This window comes from Vanellus vanellus (genome assembly GCF_965231255.1).
Source record: "Vanellus vanellus genome assembly, chromosome: 9".
Taxonomy (NCBI): Eukaryota; Metazoa; Chordata; class Aves; order Charadriiformes; family Charadriidae; genus Vanellus; species Vanellus vanellus.
This window is the reverse complement of record NC_138914.1, coordinates 20,550,495-20,571,072: the sequence shown is the minus strand read 5'-3', so window position 1 is coordinate 20,571,072 and position 20,578 is coordinate 20,550,495. Positions and strand designations below refer to the sequence as shown.

Sequence of the window (20,578 nt, the reverse complement as noted above, 5' to 3'; positions counted from 1 at the left end):
TCGAATAGAGCCAAAGGGAGCATCCTTGGGTTTTAGCCTGTGGGTTAGGAAGCAGGGCCCGGCTGCAGCAGCCTACAGGTCACCCACCCAAGCCTGCCAAAGCAGCCCCACTGCCTGTCCTGGGCAGACTCGGCCTCTCTGCTTACAGCAGAGCTGCCAAAGTTAAATATGCAGCCGCAGGGGGGGCTGCCTGCACCCTGCGCTACCTCCTTTGTTCTTGCAGGGCATCATTTGAGAGTGCTGGGGAATGGGGTGACTGTAACAGGCTGGGTGCAAAATGGGCATTCAGCAGGGATGTTGTTGGTTTGTTTGCAAATTACAATGCCATAATTCTGCATCTACTTGGGATGGGGGAAACAGTGCTTAGAAAAACACCTTTTCCCCTGGCATCATGATTTAATCTATTTAAAAGCATGGTGTTTGGAAAAAGTCCTATAATCTTCCTGAATACACACACCATGTTGCAGATGTATTTCTTCTCCCATGCAGACACTACAAAGCTTGGCTTAGGGGCTGCAAGAGGCATTTAACTGTCCTGCCAGCTGGCTAACACATATACCTACCTCTCTGCGATGGAGAGAGAGGCCTTTGCCTGCAAATGCCTTTGTGGGAAGGATGCTGCATTTCCCCCTGTGATGCGAGCCCAGCCCCAACCTGTGTCCTCACATCGGCACGGTCCTCAGCCCTCCCAACTAGGGCCATGGTGTTTCCCCCACCCCATCCCCCAGCAACCTATCTTCTCCCAGAACTCCATCCCATCCTGATTTAAAAGCCAAGCCTTGCAAGGTGTAAGACACAGGTGTAGTGTTATTTTGCTGTCACTATCTCTCTCTCCCCTTTTTCAGGCCTATTTCCCTTGGAACCAGCCAGGATGCGTGTGTGAGGGCGTGGGATGGTGGACAGGACTACAGGCCAGGGGCCTTCGGCCTCAGCATGGTCTGGCTGTTGGAGTGATGGCTGTAGCTCACTTGCATGCTGGGGAGCTGGGAAGGCTCAGGTCATCAGGTTAGAGGGCTGATGCTGCTTCTATCCTGCGTGTTTTTTCCTTAAACTCGCTGGCTTCTCATTTACACTTGTAATTTGTTTGTAGGAGGGAGATTTGTTGGGCTTCCATCCACGCACACATGCTCACAACTGTTGGCCACCTCACTGGGAATAGAAATCCCATAATAAAAAAATCTTACCTGACCCAAAGCATGACTATGTTTGTCTTCTAAACAAAACCACCCTATTTTATTATTTCCTTGTCTCAAAAGGAAAGTGGGAGAAGGGGGGGTTCTAGTGGTTCCCTGGCTTTGCCATCAGGCAGCTGCAGCTTTTATCATGTATTGATGCTTTTCCTTCTGATTCCCTACACTCACGCACCATTAACGCACACATATGTACACATACACACAGACAAACACACACGAGGTTGCTCCACAGCAGCACGAGCTACAGCTCCCTGCCAGCAAGATGCCAGTCAGGCATTTGTGATTGACCCACCGCGCACTCTGCCTCAGACTGACCGGACACCTCCAACATGTAGGATGCTCTGACAAAAAGCTCTAATCACTCTATGACTCTGGCCATAAGGGGTATTTAATAGCACTTGGTTTCAGATAACACTCAACGGTTACAATTGTTGACATTTGGCACTGTCTACATTACAACAGCATCGGGGACTCGGTCACAAGGTTAAAAGTCGGTGTCCCTGTAACCGTGTAAAACCAGGGGCAGCCCAGCTACCCTGCGCCGTGCAGCCACGGTGCAGCGAAGGGCAGCACTGCGCTGCCCGATGCGGCGAGCCCGCAGACAGGGCTTGGCTGCTGGGAGCTGCTCCTCTCTGCTTCTGCAGCGTGAACGGGCTCTCCGGGAGCCCTGCTGCTCCCAGCAGAGGAGCCAGCTCGCCTCTCGCCGAACCATGCCCGCACACCATAGACAAAACCCTCTGTGGTCTTGTCACTGTACTTGGGCCCTTACGGACAGAATTACATTTTCTGGGGTACAGAAGATGCATCATCAAGTGAAATACTAACCCCCCCTCATGATCACACTAACTCATCAGATTTACTTTTAATATAATCACAGTATTAAATGTTAAAAAAAAAAACAAAAAACAAAGCAACCAACCAACCCATACTTGTTGATATCAATACATTATTAAATTAAGCAACCGCTCGTACATCATCAGCTGATGATGTCCCTACTGTTAAAAAAAAAAAAAATAAAAATCATCATTAGATTGAGTTATGCTCCCTGCTATATAGGTTTTGATCACAATCATACCTGAGAGCACAGTTTTAAAAGGGCCTTTGGCAGCTGTCAGCAAGTGAGCCTGCTTGGTCAGAGACTGGTGCAAGAAAGACTCTGCTTCTCCCAGGATTTTGTTCACTTGCTTACCACCAAAACAACAACAAAAAACAACCTGCAAATTCAAAGAAACTTTTTAAAATTTAGTGTTTTTAATCCCACACAATTCTCTGTAAGCCTCCTAAAATCTATAGGCATCATTTTAAAAAATAAAAATATCCCCAAACTGAACAGTGTGGATTTTAACTCAAATCTGAACTAGGTACCACATCCTTACAATACTGAGCCATCAGAGGTGCAGATGTCCAGGCTTCTCTCCTCAACAGTTGTCTCATACCACAGATAGAAAAGGTGATGGAACCATCCCATCCTAAACTTCAAATTTTGAGCTCCAGAGTTTCCTACAGTCATAGACAGGTTACATAACATTTTCGGACAGCCAGACGTGTTTATCTTTTTTTTTTTTTTTGTAAGCCTGCAAACAAGTTTCAACTTTAGCCAAAAAAAGTTTGCCATTTGTCTTTCAATAAAGGATTTCAGATAGTGCAACATGAGCAACTATGCAAACAGGCACCTACAGTTCACCAAAACCTTTGTGCCCTGTATTTGCTTGTCTACATCTAATACAGGCCCAAGAGGGTTCTCCCTTAAATTACTTTTTTTTTCTCCTGCTTGTTTTTTTTTTTTTCTCTATAAAATATGGGAATGTCAAGCCTCATTTTTGTTTTACCCAGGAACTTGTATCTGACTGACACATGTAGTGGGTACTCTCAAACCTCACAGAACCCACTACAGAGTTGACTCCTTAGTAGCAAATTCTTTGCCAACTCTATTTTTTTGGTGTGTGTATAAAAACCATTTCTATTCTTGATCAGGATTTGCCTCCTTGGTAGCTGGCTTCCTGGGAAGCGTCTATCCTCAAATAGAGACTCAATAGCATCCAGACTCAAATTTACGAAATAAAAAGCAAACAGGACAAAAAAAAAAAAAAAAAAAAAAAAAAGATACAGAACCAACCTTTCAGTCTCTCATACAGCACAAAGAAGAACCCCCCTCTTCCCCTCCCACCTTGCAGGACATATAAAGAGACGGAGGAGGTGCAAGAGACTAGGGCCTGAGAAACTGAAACGGGTTGGGACCATCACCTTCCAGCTCTCGACAGCACAGGGAACCAGCCCTTCCTGGGCCGTAAGAACTAGGATACCGCACAAGTTTAGAAATCCATCAGTGAACAAGGCTTTACTGACAACTTTTCATACAGTTAAAAAATAAAAATACAGAACAACAGCGGACAGTGTCACATATTAAAAACGAATAAAATGGGCTCTATTTAAATGGTATTAAAATTAATTAGAAACTAAAAATCTTACCACTTTGGCCGAGGTGTTTTGAGCCTCCACCAAAATGATCAGCCTTAAAAACAACTGGGTTGTGTGACACACAAAGAAAACATGGAATTTGAAAAGACAGTGTGGGCTAGGCAGTGTCTTTGACTATAACTATCACCATATGTTCTTCTTCTAACTTTCCCAATGTCCTTAGTGCTGACTGGAGGTACTGCTGAGAGAATTCACAAGGAGGGAACGCGTAAAGCATGCCTGTGCTGTCTCTGCCCTTCGCCCCTCCCACGGGCAGGCTGATAACCCCAGCAGCCTGCTTCTGTTTCAAGTAGGAGACCAGATTCCTGAGAAGCCGTCGCTGCAAGCCAGGCTCTACAACAGGGAAGGTCCCCTCAGCCCCTGCCCCTGCCGGGGTGGATTGGGTGGCCAGGAGCACAGCGTAGCCGTTGGGGCTGCCTTGTTTGATACGGCGAGTTACTTCATCTAGCTTGGGCTGGTCGAGCCGAAGTCTCTGAGCGATTTTGAGCTGCGTTAACTTCCCGCCAGACGAATGGTCTTTAAGGAGTCCATTGATGACACCGAGGTCTCCCTCCAGGATGTGCATAGAGGTGGGGAAGCAGCTGTTTTTTAGCACAAGAAGCCCGTTCCAAGCAAGCTGCAGTGTCTGAGCATATTCTGACAAATTCTTTAGCTTTTTGGTCTCAGATTTTGGCTCCTCGTGAGTTTTTGATTCCGATTCACCAGTTCGATGATTGCGTTCGCTGTCCCTTTTTTTAGGCTGGGGAGCATCGGATGCCTCACGATGGGGTTTCTCCTCAGTCGCATGACGATTGTTCTGAAGGGAGTTACTCTGCTCTTTCTCAGCTCCAGATTCTGTAGTGTGATTCTCCTTGCGAGCCCTCTCTGGGCTGCGGTCTAAAGCTGGCCCACTGGCCTTTGTCCTGCTTCTGTCCTCGTAAGGCGAGTGAGTAGTCCTCCCGCGGTCACTGGAAAGACTCCGGCGTTTCCGCCTCTCTTCCCACACTTTGGGCACGCTGCGATCGCTGTCGCTGCCCCAGCGCTCTCCGCTCCGGCTACGCACCGATCGGCTGTAGCTTTCCAAGTTGTTTCTGCGTTCAGCGGTTTTGGCAGGGCTGGCCCACTCTGCCTCTGCAAAGCTCCTGTCTCTGTCCGAGTACAGGAGATGCGGAGGAGTCCTATCTCGAACCCTCAAGTCTTGCTCTAGGCTTCTGTGTCTGCTGTATCCATCCGCTAGCAGTTCGTAGTGCACGGGGAGCGGTGCGGGCTGGTACTGCTGCGGGTATCTCGTCTCTTCTGCTTTGGCAAAATCCACTCGGAGTCGCCTCTCGGGTCCGCCCAAAGGAAAGCCCCTCATCTGCGCACAGGCAGCCTGGGCAGCGTCCAAGCTTTCGTACTGGATATAAGCGAAGCTGTCTCCCTTCACGTAGTCAATAGTCCTGATGCTGCCGAAGCGGTCGAACTCCCTTGCCAGGGCAGCCAAGGAAGTACTTGGACCAAGACCACCCACCCACAGCCTGGTAGTAGGGTTGGCTTTCCCGTAGCCAATTTTGATAGGGTTCCTGCCCACAACCCGGCCCGACATGGCGACCTTGGCCCGATGCGCCATGTCCAAGTTCTGGAACTTGAGGAAAGCGTAAGCCCCACCTTGGCCGCGGGCAGGGCGTTTGATCACCACTTCTTCGATGATGCCGTACTTCTCAAAGGCACGCCTCAGCTCCACCTCCGAGACATTGTGGTCCAGGTTGCCGATGAAGAGGTTGCGGGTCGCTCTCTGATCATCCTCTGGCATCAGGTCTTCCTCAGCCACGATGGGGTAACTGTAAGGGCGGCCGCGCTCGTCATACAGCCCGTAGTAATCCAGGGCCCTCTCCCGCTCCCGGGAGAGCCCGATGGCAGCCGCTTCCAAAGCAAAGGCAGCAGCGGCAGCGTGAGCGTGCCTGGGCCGCGGCTCCCGCAGCAAGGGGCTGGTGACAGGAGAGAGCGATCTCTGCTTGTACTGGTAGGTGCTGTGGATGGGTGGCAGGTACCCCAGGGGCTCCGGAGAGGGCGCAGGGGGGGGCGTGCGGCTCCTCCGGCCCCCGCGCAGATAGACCGGTTCCACCTTGAGGGGCCGATCGTAGAGGAGCAGCTGTCGGGCCCGGGCGTGCCGGCGGGCGTCGCGGGCGTCCCCGGGGTGTCGGAAGTTGACGTAGGCGACGCGGCCGAGCTCGGGCGTGTGGGAGAGTTTGACACTGATGTCCCCGGCGCCCCCCCCCGCGAAGCGCTGGAAGAGGCGGAACAGGCCGTCCTCCAGCAGCTGGTCGGGCAGGGCCGCGCTCAGCCCGCTCACCAGCAGCGTCTTGTACTCACAGGAGCCGGGCGGCTCCCCGGCCAGGCCCGCCGAGCCCCCCAGCGGCGCCAGCAGCAGCGAGGGCGCGGCGCCCGGCGGCGGCCCGGCCAGCAGCAGCGAGGGGGCCACCACGGCGCCCGGCAGGGCCTTGGCCTTGGGCACGCCGAGCGCCCGGGACGAGGAGGAGGAGGAAGAGGAGGAGGAGGACGGGGCGGCCTGGCTGCCGCCGCGGGCGGCCGAGGCCGAGCCGCTCCCCGCCGGGCGGTGGTTCGAGTCGCCGCCGCCGCCGCCGCCGCCGGCGCGCTCATCGCCGCGGTGGCTGCGGGAGCCGGAGCCGCCTCCGCCGCTGCCGCCGCTCGTGGTGCCGCCGCCTCCGCTGCTGCCGCCGCCGCCGCCGCCGCCGGGCGTGGACTTGTCCCGGCTGCTGCGGGAGGCGCCCGAGCTCCGGTGAGGGCCGCGCCGGCTGCTGCTCTCGCGTTCGCGTTCGCGGGGCCGCTTGGCAGCGGCGGCGCGGCCTCCCCCAGCCCCCGGCGGGCTGGAGTCCCGTTCGCTGCCCCGCTTCATGGCGCCGGGGCCCGCGGCTCAGGAGACGCCTCCGGCGGCCGCCGCCATCTTGGACAAAAGGGAACGAAGGCGGCTCCGGCCGCCGCGCCGCGCGGGCTCTACGTCATCGCCCCGCGCCCCGCCGCATGGCGGCGTCAGGGGCGCGATGGCGCCGCAAGGCGACGTGACGCCAGAGCGCGTGCCGCCCGCCGGAACGGCCGGCCGCACGTGACGGCGGGGCAACCAATCACGAGGGGGGAGGGGCGGGCGAAGGCGCGCGCGCCCGCGGAGCCCCGCCCCCTGCTGCGCGGGTGCGCGAGGCCGCTCCCGCCTGAGACGCCTGAGGCGGGGGTGGGGAGCGGGGGTGTAATGGGGGGGGGGGGGGCCGCAATCACGTCACACGTCACGTGTCGGCCCGGTAGAAACCGTTGTACTTTAATGAACGTCCCGTACAGCGCGCGCCGCCTCAGCCCCCGCCGCCGGGGGCGCGCGCGCCTCGGCCGCCTCAGCGCCGGGTCCGCCTCAGCGCCCGTCCAGGCCCGTCCCGTTCCCTCCGGTCCCGTCCCGTCCGCCCCTCAAAGGTCTGCGCGGGCGCCGGCGGCCCGCGGCGCGTACTTGGGCATCAGTTCGTGGATCCTGCGGATGAAGTCGGACTTCTCCGCGCAGCCCTTGCAGGCCTCGCCCCAGTCGTCGAGGATCCGCCGCAGCTCCTTGACGCGCAGCTTGCGCAGGTCGGCGGTGCTCAGGTCGATCTGCTTGTCTGGGAGGATGGGGAGGGGGGGAAGAGCAGAGCCGCGCTCAGCAACACCCCCTCCTGTACACCCCCCCGTCACCCCGGCTCCGGGGGGGGGGGGGGAAGGGGGCGAGAAGAGGAGCGGAGCCCCGCAGAGAGGGGTCTGGCCGCCCGCGGAGAGTGGCACGAAGGCAAAATGCAAGAGGGACGAGAGGCGCTGGGCACCCGCAGGGTGGAGGGAACGTCTGAGTTAGGCTTTTGGCAGCAGATAAGGTTTTTAAACACTAAAAAGTTATTACTAGAAGCCAGAAAGGTTGGTTGCGGCTTAGATGTAGGAGTTCCACAACTGCCCTGAAGCCTGCTTTATTATATCAGCAGCAATACTTTAATTCTGTCTTCCACTGGATAAATAAAAGGTAGCAGAGTGATTTCAGAGGAAAGAGAAGCAAGCGACAACAGAAAGCTTTTTAGGAAGCAACAGGACATTAGTATGAGCAATGAGAAGTATAGAGACCCACAACCCAAGGTGTGTCTCTGGGGAATGTGAGGGCAGAGGGAGAGGAAAGCAGTCAGGAGGAGGTATTTCCAAGACTGTTCTTCAGATTAGTCTTTTCAGGAAGAGTAAGTAATTTAGGAACCCGAGAGTTCAAGGAAGGTGGTAAGAAACAGCGCCGAACGCTCTGAGCAGACACCAGAGGAGGTGAGAGAGAAGCGTTTATCAACCTGCTACTGGCAAATTAAGAGCATCTAGGAGTACACAGCTTAGCTACGGGCTAAGCTTAGCTACGGGAGTACACAGCTTAGCTACTGCCCATAGAGTCACCCATAGGACACATCTGGCTGCTCCCCATGACAAGTTTTACTGCCACTTTCTGCTGTGCCTGGGAGTTACTTATTTCAAGGCAGAGCACAGAAGCTAAAAAGGGTTTGTAGCCAACAATCATACCTGAGCATCTCCATAAAACTCCTTAGGATGTTCGTGAGTAGCAACCCAGGCTGTGCAACCTAATCCGACTAGCGATCTTGCTACAGAATTTAGGACTGAGTAGTTTTAGCATGCTGTTTTACCTCAGATGATCCCTACCCTAGAAAAGTATGGGCATTTCCCCTTATGCTGCCAACTCACCGTATTTTAGTTCACAGATCTGACTGTCTTTCTTCTTTAGTTTCTCACAGATCTTTTCCACGGGGATGTGATGACTCATGGGCTTTGATACCTCATTAATGATTTTGGTGGCTGCATCACTTGTGGCCCCAACGTAATAGCACTAGAGGGAAGAAAAGAATGAGGTGGGATGCATGGAAAAATGCTGCTAAAAGGCGAGTTTTGTGTCTTGTCTTCTCGCTTGATTTTGTGGTTAGATGTTTACTGTTATAGAATCCTTCCAAGTGACTCCTACAGGTGGGCAAAAGGAAGCCTAACTCAGAGCCCAGAGTACCAGGCAGATATTTCTCATCACGCTGCTTTTAAAGTTGTTGAGGCTGGTTGTCTTGTTTCTCAACTTTTTAAAAAAAACAAAACAAAACGGATTGGATTAAGAGTAAAGTCTTCTTCATTCAAGGAAAAAGACTTTCTGAGCCATTCTCCCTCTGCATTTCTGACGGTGTCTCTCTGTATTTTTCTTAGGGAGAGTTCAGGGCCTTTTCCTTGGGCAATTTGGTTTTCCTTTGTTTAGTTTTCATCTAAACAGCCAAAGGGCACAAATATTTTAACAGCTTATATAGCACCCCAAATATAGGGACAAGGAAGTCCTACAGCAAAAAAACGCTTTGTAATCCCCAGCATATCAGTAACAGCAAGAAACAAGGTCAGCCAGCAAGATGTCTGTTGACAGATGGGTTTGTTGTTGTTGTTTTTTTTTTTTGTTGTTTTTTTTTTTTTTTTTAAAGTGAAGAGGTCAAACTCCTCAAGTCTTCTCTTATAAAAATTACAGAACCAATTGTAGCCACAGAGCTAGGAAGAACACCTCTGGGATGCCATCATACAAACTCAGAAGCACTAGTTTCCCCTTGTTTGCCAAGCATTCTGCAACTTATTCCCTCAAGAGGCAACTATCATTGACTACTACTCACCAGGCGGTTCTCTTTGCCTTTTGCTTCTTTGCAGGATTTCAAGAGCTCCTTTTCAATACTGGCAGGTGTGAACTCAACATCGTTGTCCTTTAGACTCTGGTAGAACCTTCCCAGGAATGTGACACACACTGGAAGGGAAGATGGATGGTGTTACCTGCCATTGCAGTAATCTTGTGGCAGCTCTTAGACGGCATTTGTAGGGAAACAGAATAAAGGATTTGGAGAACAGAACTAGAAGCTGCATTAGCAGTCAGTGACTTCGCACATATTTCAGTTAAGTCTTTCAGAACACAACTGAATCAACAAATTCAGAGCACATGTGAATCACCCGGTATTTTGGGTGGGTTTTTGACAATCTGAGAAACCATATCCATGGAAGCGTCCAGTGGCTTCTGTGCACTGTCCTGAGCGAGCAGCAGGATTCAGCTGAGGGATACAACCCAAAACAGTGCCTGTACAAAAATGCAAACTTAGTTTTCTGTCTTATTCTTGTTGCTTTGGGAAGCAATTTGTCAGACCACAGGCTTCAAAACCAGTTGTGATTGAAAAACAACTCTCTCTACATAATCCTGTTACAGACTCCATGAGTGCTGTTTTTGGTAAAACAGTATCACTGATTAGCAAGTCGGTTCAGTTCATAGGTAAGGTATTTCCAGGAGAAAAAGAAATTATGTGATCCCACGCTATCTCCACTTAGCGTATTTCTCCTCTCTTCATTCCCCCAGGCTTCTGAATCGGCTTCAGACTGAAGGAGATAATGATACTCCCACAAGTGCACCAGCAGTTGAGAGGACAGATCCAAGTTCCTGCCTGTGGGGAGGGCAGGTACAACTTAGTCATTATGTGTTCCCTTTGGCAGCAGCCACTCCACATACGCTCCGGACTAAGCCCAGCACACCAGCTGGGTCTTGCTGGGGAGGAAGGCAGATGGCTACGGTTACAGCAGCACGCAGAGACACTGAGTGTCCAATTTTGCTCATTCTGCCGCTTGCGCAACGTGCCTGTGAACATCAGCATCACCTGGACCAAGAGCTCTGCGGCCCCACCAGTTCCTGCAGCAGGACCTGTGCATTCTCACGACTTCCCAGGTGTGAGACAAGTGCCAGGCACTGGCCTGCCTCTAGAGGAAAGGCACAACTTAAGTCTTTTATGTGATTTGTTTACTCCAACAGGAAGGGATCAGCAAATATTATTGTCATTAGCAACTGGTATTCAACTCCGAACAGGAGCCGTAGCACAGGAAATGGGCACGTACAGGAGAGCGAGTATGACCACCACAAAGCCAATCAGAAGCTTACTCTCATTATATTAAAACTGTAAGTAATTATCAGCTGGGCCGTTTAGGAAAACATTTTTTCGTATGCACACAACACCATGATTTACCTCACATCAGTTTGTCCCCAGTCACAGACACACACTGATGTCCACTGTGCGCTGTTTGCAAGTGAAAACCTTTGGAAAGAATAAAGATGCTGGAGGCAGTGGCACCGATAGCTACAGTAGAGCAGAGACAAGTTTCCAACCTAGTGCTGGGACAGCAGCCGAAAGTTCTGATTTACTACATTCCTTCCCCCCTCCTTCTGTCTTAACTGTTTCTTTCCCTACGAAAAGGAGGGAGGGGTGAGCATTAGTACCGAAAACCTCCCAACCAGTTACTACAGCCCCACCTCAAGTTTTTCCTGCTTCACCCGGGGCATCTGTTCAAGAGCGGTTCAAGTTGCTCCCGCCCCAGCGGCTTTGGTGTTTAGGCGTCAAGTAGAGCGCTCGGTGCGTTTCACATCAGCTCAACACCGCTTCTGGCTTCAGGCGTTACAGGGAGACATTACACACAGCTACTGCACCCCCAGGGGGGTCCCGCGGGACGGCGCCCCCGGCCCGGGGAGAGGGGCACGGCCGGCAGCCCCGCCCGCGCCTCCCGGGGCCGCTGCTTCCCCGAGACGCTCAGCCTGCGTACCGCCGCGGAGGGCCGGCCACGGCACCCGGGCAGCGCTCCCTCCCCGGTCCCGCCGGCACTTGGGCGGACTTCCAAGACTCTTTCCTGCCCCCCCGGAGGAACCGCTCCCGCCGGCCCGCCCCGGCCCCAGCGGCACGGGGCTGTCACCGCCCTCCGTCGGCGGGGCGGGGAAGGTGGGGAGGGCGACGGCAATCCAGCCCCGAGTCCCGCCGCGGGGCTGCTCCGCGTCCCGGCTCCTCGCACCAGCGGGCGGGCGGACGGGCGAGCCAGACTGCGGCAGGCAGCGGCAAAGGAACGGCCTCACCTCGCCGGGCCCGGGGGCCGCCAGCCGGCCCGGGCCCGCCCCCCCTCCGGCCCGGCCCCACTCACCCTCGCACTCCCCGTCGCGCAGGGCCCGGCTGCCGGCCGGCAGCAGGAGCAGGGCCAGCGCCGCCCAGAGCCCGTGGGCCGCCCGCATCCCGCCTCGCTCGGCAGCCCGCGCGCACTGCGCCCGCCGCACCGGCACCGGCACCGGCACCGCCGCCCCCGCGCCGGCTCGCACACGCTCCCCCCACCACCGTCGCCCCATTGGCCAGCTCCCCGCCCGGCTTCCACGCTGCCCCCTCCCATTGGCCGTTCTGCGGCATCCACGGGAGAGTTGGCGGCCGCTGATTGGGGGAGGCGGCTGAACGCCGGCGCGTGGCGGGTGTCCCCGCCTCCCTTAGCCGCCATTTTTGTTAAGGGAAAAACGCCCTCCTGCGTTTCCTACCGGTGGCCGACGGGCGCCATCTTCCAAAGGGGCAGATTCTCACACCTACGGCCGGGCCGCCTCGAAGGGAGCGGCAGGCTCGGCTCCGCCGTTGCTGGCGGTTGGTACCTGCCTTGAGGCTGGGCTGAGTGGCACCTGAGGGCTGTGGCTACCCAGGGTGGGGGCCGGGAGCAGGCGGGCAGCGCGGGGAGTTCCTTCACCTGCTGGCTGTGGCAGGGCGGCCCGTCGGCGCGCGCTGAGGTGAGGCTGAGGAGAGCGCCCGAGGCCCTCCGGTAGCGCGGGGTTTGGTGCCGATAGGAGCTTCAGGGCGTTCCGTTTTTTTTGGCCTCTGGGTTCCCTGTGAGTGGAGGGTATGTGGCGAGAGGCCGGGGTGGGGAGAGCTCGGTGGGGCCGAGGAGGAGCCGCCTCCTGGGGCGGCCATGGGGAGGGCTCCGCCTCCTGTGAGGGGCGGCAGGGATGGGCTTCTCCTCATACTCCGTGTCAGCACTGGGGAAGCCCTTCACGGGTGGCTTTTGGTGATGCTTATGCCCCTGTGAGTTATAAGGCTGGAATTCTTTGAGGTGGGACGGCTGAAAACTTGTGAATGGCTTGTTTTAGGCTTTTTTAGTGGTTTTTGTAGAGTCAAGGAAACAAATTAAGATTTTTTTTCTTTAATTCCTATCCCAAACACTGTCCCTATTGCCTTTTATTCCCCAAACCCTCGCAGGATATGCTGTATGTGCCTTAAACAATCCCTGACCCCGTGAGTTTATCGCTTCATTCCTTTCGCAGTTGTAGGCTTGTTGGGGACAGATCGCACCCTGTTGATTGTTTCTTGTCTTGTGGGGCTGCATGTTTAACTAACTGTATGTGTCCTAGGATGTCATTCTAGGAAAAGAAGGTAGAGGCAAAGTCATACAGCCCTGTGCTACAGCGAGGGAGTGCGCATCTTAGCTTCGTGGGTTCTTTTGGTACAGGAAGACATAACGAGGCAGCCTCGTTGTGCCTGCCCCGAGCAAAGCCAGGGTAGAATTTTGTAGGGATTTTTTCAAGTGTCTGAATTTTCTTGCAGGTCATCAGCTGCAAATTATAAGCCTGATGAGGAGCAAGAGGCAAGATGAGGAGGAGGAGCAACCTAGTTCAGCAAAGGTCACATAACAGGTGAGTAGTAATTAGGACACACTATCTTGCCAGTGTGAATACATTACATGTGTTTATTAGATAGAAGAGGTGGCTTTTCACCTTTCTAGATCTTGTTATCTCTCAAAATGTGTTTATTAAGATTGGTAATGATACTGTTGTCTTTTTTATTTTAATCAGTCCATAATGATTCCTAGAATTAATCAATATCAACATAATTTAGGAAGAGTATTGGCTTTTCTAAATTTATGCTGATTGCCCACTAAAGTCACTTAATTGTGCAGTGAAGTGGTTACTTAAATCGTCCTTGTTTCTTAGCAGGATAGTGGGCAAAAGAGCTGCAAGATGAAGTGGCTTATTAGTTAGTTGGAAGTAGGGTTTAAATTCAACATAATGAGAATTTAGGAGCTTCACAATAAGGAGGAAGTTTAACTATCAAAGGAGTGCAGTTACGGAACAGATCTTCAAACAAAATAGGGATTTCATGCATTTTTATAGAATGGACTGTGACAGGATAGGAGTAATTTTATTTGGTTTTGGATTGGGAAATAAGCATCTCTGTGTTTCAATACGAGATCCTCAAATGGCTTTGAGAAAGAGCAAAGATTACTTTTTTTTTTTCCTCCCTTTTTATTTATAACATGCCAGCAGCTAGGAAAGATTGCTGCCTTTTTACCTTCTGCTTCTTTTTTGAGCCATAGCTACTTTTCTAGAGTTTTGTTCATTCTACCACCCTTCAGCCACTGTCTTTCTCTGCAGTATGAGGAATTTGTCATGGCTGAAACCTGGATGCTGGACAGCTTGTGCTGATCCTCAAGTGGTACTGGGACATCCTGACTGTTTTCATTCTAAGCTGGATGGGTGTTGAAAAGCCAAAGACGAGACTTGCCTTGCCTTGCTCGCTTCTCTTGTTTTTATTGTTAAAAAGCCCCTCAGTTGTTAGGGAGGCTTTAGCTCCTGTTTTACTGTCCTATTTCATGTTTGAGTTAAAACTATAGCTGTGGGAGGATATTCATCAACTAATTCTTTGAAATAAAGAGGAATCTGTCAAGAATAAGGAGGGAGATGAGATCTTGTATGTGAGAATTTGAGATAGCCAAAACACGGGTGGAGTTTTACATTGTTATTAGGAAGATGCAAAGGGTGCAGGAGCCAGTGATGAGGGTCTTTAGTCCTGTTCTAAATTTTGCAGTTAGACTGATTAAACAGAAAGTACTGTTTCTCTCTGGGGAGTTTGCTAGTGCTATGTCCCTGATGGTTGCTATACCCTACAGGATGCTGTGAGGGACGGGGTGGTTGTGTTTGCTCCCCATGCTTGTGGAAGTGTTTGGTTGTAGTTAAGCTAAATAGTACTGAAGAGGTGAGGTGCTGGAAGATAGGAGACTTACTCTGGCAGTGAACAATCACAGATTTAGAGCTGGAGCATGTGGCTGAGTGAGGTATAAACCTGTAGTGACGTCCGGTTGTTTTTTTGCCAGGTTTCAGAGGTAGTTATGATGATAGTGCAGAGTGCTATGATTATGGATGGGTAGTCTGCTTGGAATTTAGTGTTGCATGTGACTCTCTTCTCCAGGCCATGGGTGGTTTTACAGTAAAGACTAGGCATTATTCCATTGTATCTGGGCATGTATGATTGAGAAGAGGATGGGTTATTTAAAGAATACCTAAATAGAATGTCCCTTTTCAATTTTGCATGTGGAAAAGGGTGACAGTAGAGAGACAGAGCTGTTAGAAGCAGAAATTTATTCCAGCATTTAAATGGTTTGCTTGATTTCCCCATTGATAACCACCAAAGTTGGGATTGAGGTTGTTTCTAACCAGACAACTTTTATAGCTGAAAATGGTCTACATGGGAAAGGAGGGGAAAAAAAAGAGGAGGAACCATGTAGCTATAAATGTTTGGGTTTTGTGCTGGGGATTCCTGCGGTGTATGGTTTTGGGGGCTAATAGTACAATAGGAAGATGGGAGTAGGAATATGATCCACTCTTAAATAGTGATCTGATGAAAAGAGGTCAGAGAATCATAGAATGGTTTGGGTTGGAAGGGACCTTAAAGATCATCTAGTTCCAACCCCTCTGCCACCTTCCACAAGACCAGGTTCCTCAAAGCCCCATCCAGCCTGGCCTTGGAACACTTCTGCGGAGGCCTGCACCAGTGTCTCATCTCCCTCACAGTAAATATTTTCTTCCTAATACCTAATCTAAATCTCCCCCCTTTTTGTTTAAAACTGTTACCCCTTATCCTATGGCTACACTCCCTGATAAAAGAGTCCCTCCCATCTTTCCTGTAGGCCCCCTTTAGGTACTGGAAGGGGCTATAAGGTCCCTCCAGAGCCTTCTCTTCTCTGGGCTAATCAACCAATCACTACAGGCTAACAGGGCAACGGCAGCATGTCAGCAGCGAGCAGGAGAGTTTATTGGGCTTGGTAGATCTGTGGGGATTAAGAGTTGGTGGTGGTGTTCGGAGGTTTAAGTCATGTAAATGGTAGAAGCTGTGTATTCATGATGAGGCTGCTGCGTGGGCTGGACCTTTGCTGGCTCTGCAGTCTGACAATGCAGATCTGTGTACAGCTATCAGAGTGGATGACAGGTTCAGCTTCAGGTGTTTCAGCAGTCAACGAACTGTGTTTTGTCAGGTTAGAGGTGAAACCAGGTTAGTTTGGTGGAAAAATGTAATGCAGTACTGCTGTGAACAAATGCTGCATAGAAGCTGAAGTGTAGTAAAACTACTATTCCAAATTTGATTTTAATTTATGTGGGGTTGATAATAAAGCCTGTGAAAAGGCAGCAGCAGTACACGAGTTGTCTCCTAATAGCAAAGAGAAGGCTCGTAGCTCGGACCTCTTGGCAATAGACTATAACGTAGGGGGTGTGCGTGTGTATCCTTCTGACTGGTGTGTCCCTGTGTCTGTGGTTTGTTAAGAAGAAGAGTCTACAGCTACAGGCATATTTATGCCGAGGTGTAAAGGGCTGACTCTTTATCAGCTAGGTTGTAGTCCTTTCTGGATGTTTTATTTCTCCTCTTATCATCAGCTTTATAATGAAATTCATACTGAGTTGCACAGGTCATATTGAAACTGGGCTGAAGCTTTCTTATTTAGATAAGGAGAAGTATTTGAACGGAGTATTTAGATTTCAATCTAACTAGTGTTGCCTTAGCTTAAAGTATTTGACTTGCGCTGAAAAAAGTGTTCTGTTGGTTTTAACAGAAACCAGAAGATTTTTTTAACTCTTGTTTAAAGCTGAGGGCTTCACATATTTTGTTGTCAAATACACTTTATTTCCTATGCTTGGCCAATAATTGTTTTTTAGCTGAATAAAAAAAAATACTTGCTGAACTAAGACTTGGTAAGTTGGGCTAGGAACAATCTCAAAGGGTCTGACTTATACAGTTTTTCAGGTGTCAGGTGGAACACTTCAGCTAAGCCACATTTTGATATTTTAACTGCAGTCTGAAGTACCTTGTTACAGTTTATCTCTTCTTAGTATTTGTATGTGTTATGTACTTAGTGTTTGTATGTGTTATGTAAGGGTGGCTTGGCAGTCTATGTACGCTCCAGGGCCAGCTTATTATTACATTTTACTACTAAATGTCTTTCGGAACAAGTTTCATACTTTTTTGGGTGGTTTGTCAAGACAGGATGGGAGAAATGGGGACATGGTTTGTTAGTGGCAATGGAATAAAATGCACGTTTTTTGAGATTACTTGTGTGTAGAAGTCACTGTAGCTCTTAATTGCCAAATCCTGTGTTCTTAAATGTCTGTCTTACTATTCTTTCACACCTTTTCTTTTAAAAGTATTGGTATTTAAATACTTAAAATTGAGAAATTAAATCACTGCCAAAATGTCTTGCTATTGCAATAAAAAAAGTGAAATAAGCCATCAACTCATCAAATAGCAATCTACACAGTGAGGTACGTACTGGAGGAACTAATCAACTGATCCAGTTGGTCTTGGAAAGTGTTGTAACAGACAAGCAGGTGTCTCAGACTGTTGTTATATATGTCATATAAATCTACCAGACTAGACTAGCTGGTCAGTGTGCCTGATGCTTTCTTTAAGAAGTTGATAGCGTACTGTCAGCTAAGAGAACAATGTGGAAGCTGTTCCCTCACCACACAAAATAGCCACAAGGTCCTTTTGGCTGCCCCCCATTTTCCTCACTCACAAAAAAGTGGGAAGTGGTGGCTGTTTCCACATACCTTGTGAACATTTGAGCAGCCTGAGGATAATCTTATCTGGAGGACAGCAATGAAGATACAGACGTACTGTTTTAATATCGGGTATTAATCTTTAATTCCACATCACAGCAGTTGAGTGAATGGGTAAGGGAAAGAAACCCAAAACAAACGGCAGATATTTACATCTAAAATTCACACCACTTATTTGTTGGTTCTGGAAACATGCTATCACAATATATACAATGAAGTACCTTTAGGACACTTGTACAAATTATTTTTTTCCTTTTAAATTTGATTTCCATTATAGATAAGATAGCTGTTTTCATTTTATTTTAAACATGAATACACAAAAGAGAAGTGGTTAGAGGTTTTTGCCTTTTTTAAATAAGCACAGAATGCCAGAGGTTAAAAACACATTTACAGGGCAGAATACCAGTCAGACATCACAATCTATACATTTTTTGCTCAATTTCCTGTACAAATACACAGCATTCAAATGGGGGTATTTACAAAGAAGCATGATCAGAGGAAATTTTAAATACCACATAATTTGTTTCCCAAAGGCTCTTGCTCTCTCCAGCCTCCCCATTTTTGGCTGATTCTCCCACAGAAGGGATATGCAATATCCCTTACCTAAAAAAGGGCAAGTAAGCTAAAAAGCAAACAACAGAGGAAAAGACGGAGAAATATCGTAGTCTTGCACACAGCAATAAAACCATTGAAACCCAACCATTGAGCAAAAGAAATCTGTAGGATTCAGAGAAATTGTTTTAATTGTTTTTCTTCTACTATTGTAGTTCCTTCTCAATTTTGTTTCAGATGGGGCCAGCAGGTACACTGACGATGGAGAGATTTGTCGCAGAATTCCACCAATTTTCTCAGGAATGCACATGCTATTTTGGTACGCAAAGAAAACCCAATGAAGGCCAGTACATATTAAGTTTGAGTTGGAGTTAAGTATATAATTACAAGGTCCTGTTCAAAACATCCTGTTGCTGTGGTTTATAAAAGGAGTCTTCAAATCCTGCTGGGCAAGTGCAAAAACTGCTGTTGCTTCCACCTACTCCAGGACTGAGCTTGATGTTGGAGTTGTACTATGCTATATGACACCCCACCCTACAGAGAAGTATTAATTCCAACATTCACAAAATTTTAGACTTAACAGTAGTCTTTCTGTCTTCTGCCCCCTTTAATGCAAGCACTGAAAAGGGAGACAGAATACTCGGTAGATAACAAAACAGTAACAGAAATTTAACTCCCAAGAGGCTTAAATTTGGTAAATTCAGCCATTTATTCTGTCCTTCTCTGTGTGGACCTGCCATAAACTGGGTATTTGTATACATCATCTGATTGATCTTCAAACCCTTCTTACAAATACGTAGTAATGTCACACTCCCAAAATAGACTCGCTGCTGTTGTACAATGTCTTTAATCAGAGCAGGATGATGTTTTGAGAGACTGATTAGAGCCCCGGTGGGCAGCTTTCCCAGCTGACTGGGCCTTAGGCCCTTGTTAGATGCATTCTTGTTTTTGCAAAGTTTTATTTGCAGGACCTGCTGTGGTTTTTTTTTTTGCAACAAGGAAGTCACTATATTTACTACTTCTAATCTTCCTGCCAAAAAAAAGAAGGGGCAGGGGAGATGGAACTGAACACTTGTTCTCTTAAAAACCTCACTTGAAGAATCTCAGTCAGATTGGAGAATAGCGTACGTGCAAATATTTCACTCATTTTAAGGAATTACTTTGACTTAGCTTTACTGAAAACATAATTTTGAGTTTTCATACATGTGTTCCACACCAGAGTTCCATCTTGGTTCATTTAACATTTAGGACTGTCCTAGTATTGGAAAACTCTCCTTCCTGCTTGAGATGAAGCATCCACTATAGGCCAGGTTTTATTATCATTGTCTTAATTGTGAAGGATATAATGATTACAAGCAGCCTGTGTTAGTAAAAAAAATAGAGGAAGCAAGAGAGACTTTGTTCCAGCCAAACAGGCCATTTAAGAAACAAATCCATAACTTAGTAGTTTTGCATGGGCTAGAGCTTGAGAAAGAAAATAAACAAATCCTCTTAAAATCCCCTTCATACAACCGCTCAGTCCAGACAGACCATCTTTAGGAGAGGTCAGAAACAATGTACTCTGCCCAGTCACTGTATTTAGAGGTAGTGCTAAAGGTGACCTGTAAAAGATTCGTGATATCCTTTTTTGCTTCTTTATGCTGTTTGTAGCATAAGAAAGGGAGTGGTTGGGGCAAGAATTGAATATGAAAGGTGAGTGCTGTTCTGTTTCTGACACTAATTTATATGGTGGAGGTAAGTCTCTTCAAATGTGCTTCAGATTTTTCAGTGGTAAGAGAGTGGTGTGTTACCATCCTCTGGAATGTGCTTTGCAATCTGCAGGTAGAAAGCGTTACAAAGGAAGGCTAAAACATGTGTGGGCATGGTAGGGGGAAGAAACACTGGTTGTTTATCTAAAAACATTAAATATGTGATTCTCTCTTGATTTAAAGTTTCTTGAAAAATACTGAAAATAGGAAGAAAAGATTTCTTACTGTTCTTTTCAAAGAACAGATCTTGGCTCTATTACCCACAGAATTTTCTCCTGGTTTGTGTTGTACTGAACTAAGCAAAATACCAATTAAAGGGCTTGTTTTGTGTTCATAGGTTTGTACTGCCTTCACCTCTGCATAGCTCTGTTTCTTGGGTTTGGTGGGGTTTGTTTCTTTTTTTTTTTTTTTATAAGAAGTTCTGGAGCTGGCCAATACAAAAAAAAAAAAAAAAAAAGGTGGGGGAGGGGGGAAGGCTGTATTGCTGCCTGAGGAAAAAAAGAAATCAACCTTCCAGAAGAGAGAAGCAGCAGCTCTTAAAGCTTCTTTGTACATTCTAAAGAAGCAAAACAGGAAACAAACATTTCTTCTTTACAGGTTGCCTTTAAGATCCCTGACTCTAGGGTGTACACTATATACTGGGCATTTCTTGAATCTTAAGTGTTTTCTGTCTACTGTGAGAGATGGAGATTCTTTCTGCACACCAGCTGCAGTGAGTTTTTAGGAGGGAATGAGGACATTATGTTAACAGGGAATGAATCTCAGCTCCTGGGTCATGAATTGTGACGTTCAGCCCTGAGGCAAGGATTGTTGGATATGATGCATTTAAGCCACCTTTTCTTTACTGGTTGGATCATCAACCAGCTGTGGCATGAGAAACTCAATTTGGTTATTTTTTCTTTCTTTTTTTTTTT

At 48.9% G+C, this 20,578-nt stretch overlaps 2 protein-coding genes across 2 annotated transcripts; both read right to left on the bottom strand.

The window, feature by feature from the left end:
• Positions 1–3,362: 3,362 nt before the first annotated feature.
• RBM15B (RNA binding motif protein 15B) lies at positions 3,363–6,739 on the bottom strand. The gene has a single exon (XM_082487866.1). The coding sequence runs from the start codon at positions 6,544–6,546 to the stop codon at positions 3,769–3,771; it is 2,778 nt and encodes a 925-aa protein (XP_082343992.1). The 5' UTR covers positions 6,547–6,739; the 3' UTR covers positions 3,363–3,768.
• A 200-nt stretch (positions 6,740–6,939) lies between these two features.
• MANF (mesencephalic astrocyte derived neurotrophic factor) lies at positions 6,940–11,836 on the bottom strand. The gene is made up of 4 exons (XM_082487840.1): positions 11,655–11,836; positions 9,332–9,459; positions 8,385–8,526; positions 6,940–7,285 (listed from the first exon to the last, which is right to left on the bottom strand). The coding sequence occupies exons 1-4, from the start codon at positions 11,740–11,742 to the stop codon at positions 7,101–7,103; spliced, it is 543 nt and encodes a 180-aa protein (XP_082343966.1). The 5' UTR covers positions 11,743–11,836; the 3' UTR covers positions 6,940–7,100.
• Positions 11,837–20,578: the final 8,742 nt, after the last annotated feature.

Excerpts from the sequence above, each read along its gene's own strand:
- RBM15B (XM_082487866.1), bottom strand. The coding sequence starts at position 6,546 with ATGAAGCGGGGCAGCGAACGGGACTCCAGCCCGCCGGGGGCTGGGGGA.
- MANF (XM_082487840.1), bottom strand. The coding sequence starts at position 11,742 with ATGCGGGCGGCCCACGGGCTCTGGGCGGCGCTGGCCCTGCTCCTGCTG. Across the intron at positions 8,527-9,331 it reads AAGGCAAAGAGAACCGCCTG|TGCTATTACGTTGGGGCCAC; the intron begins GTGAGTAGTAGT and ends TCTTCCCTCTAG. Across the intron at positions 7,286-8,384 it reads GATCTGTGAACTAAAATACG|ACAAGCAGATCGACCTGAGC; the intron begins GTGAGTTGGCAG and ends CCATCCTCCCAG.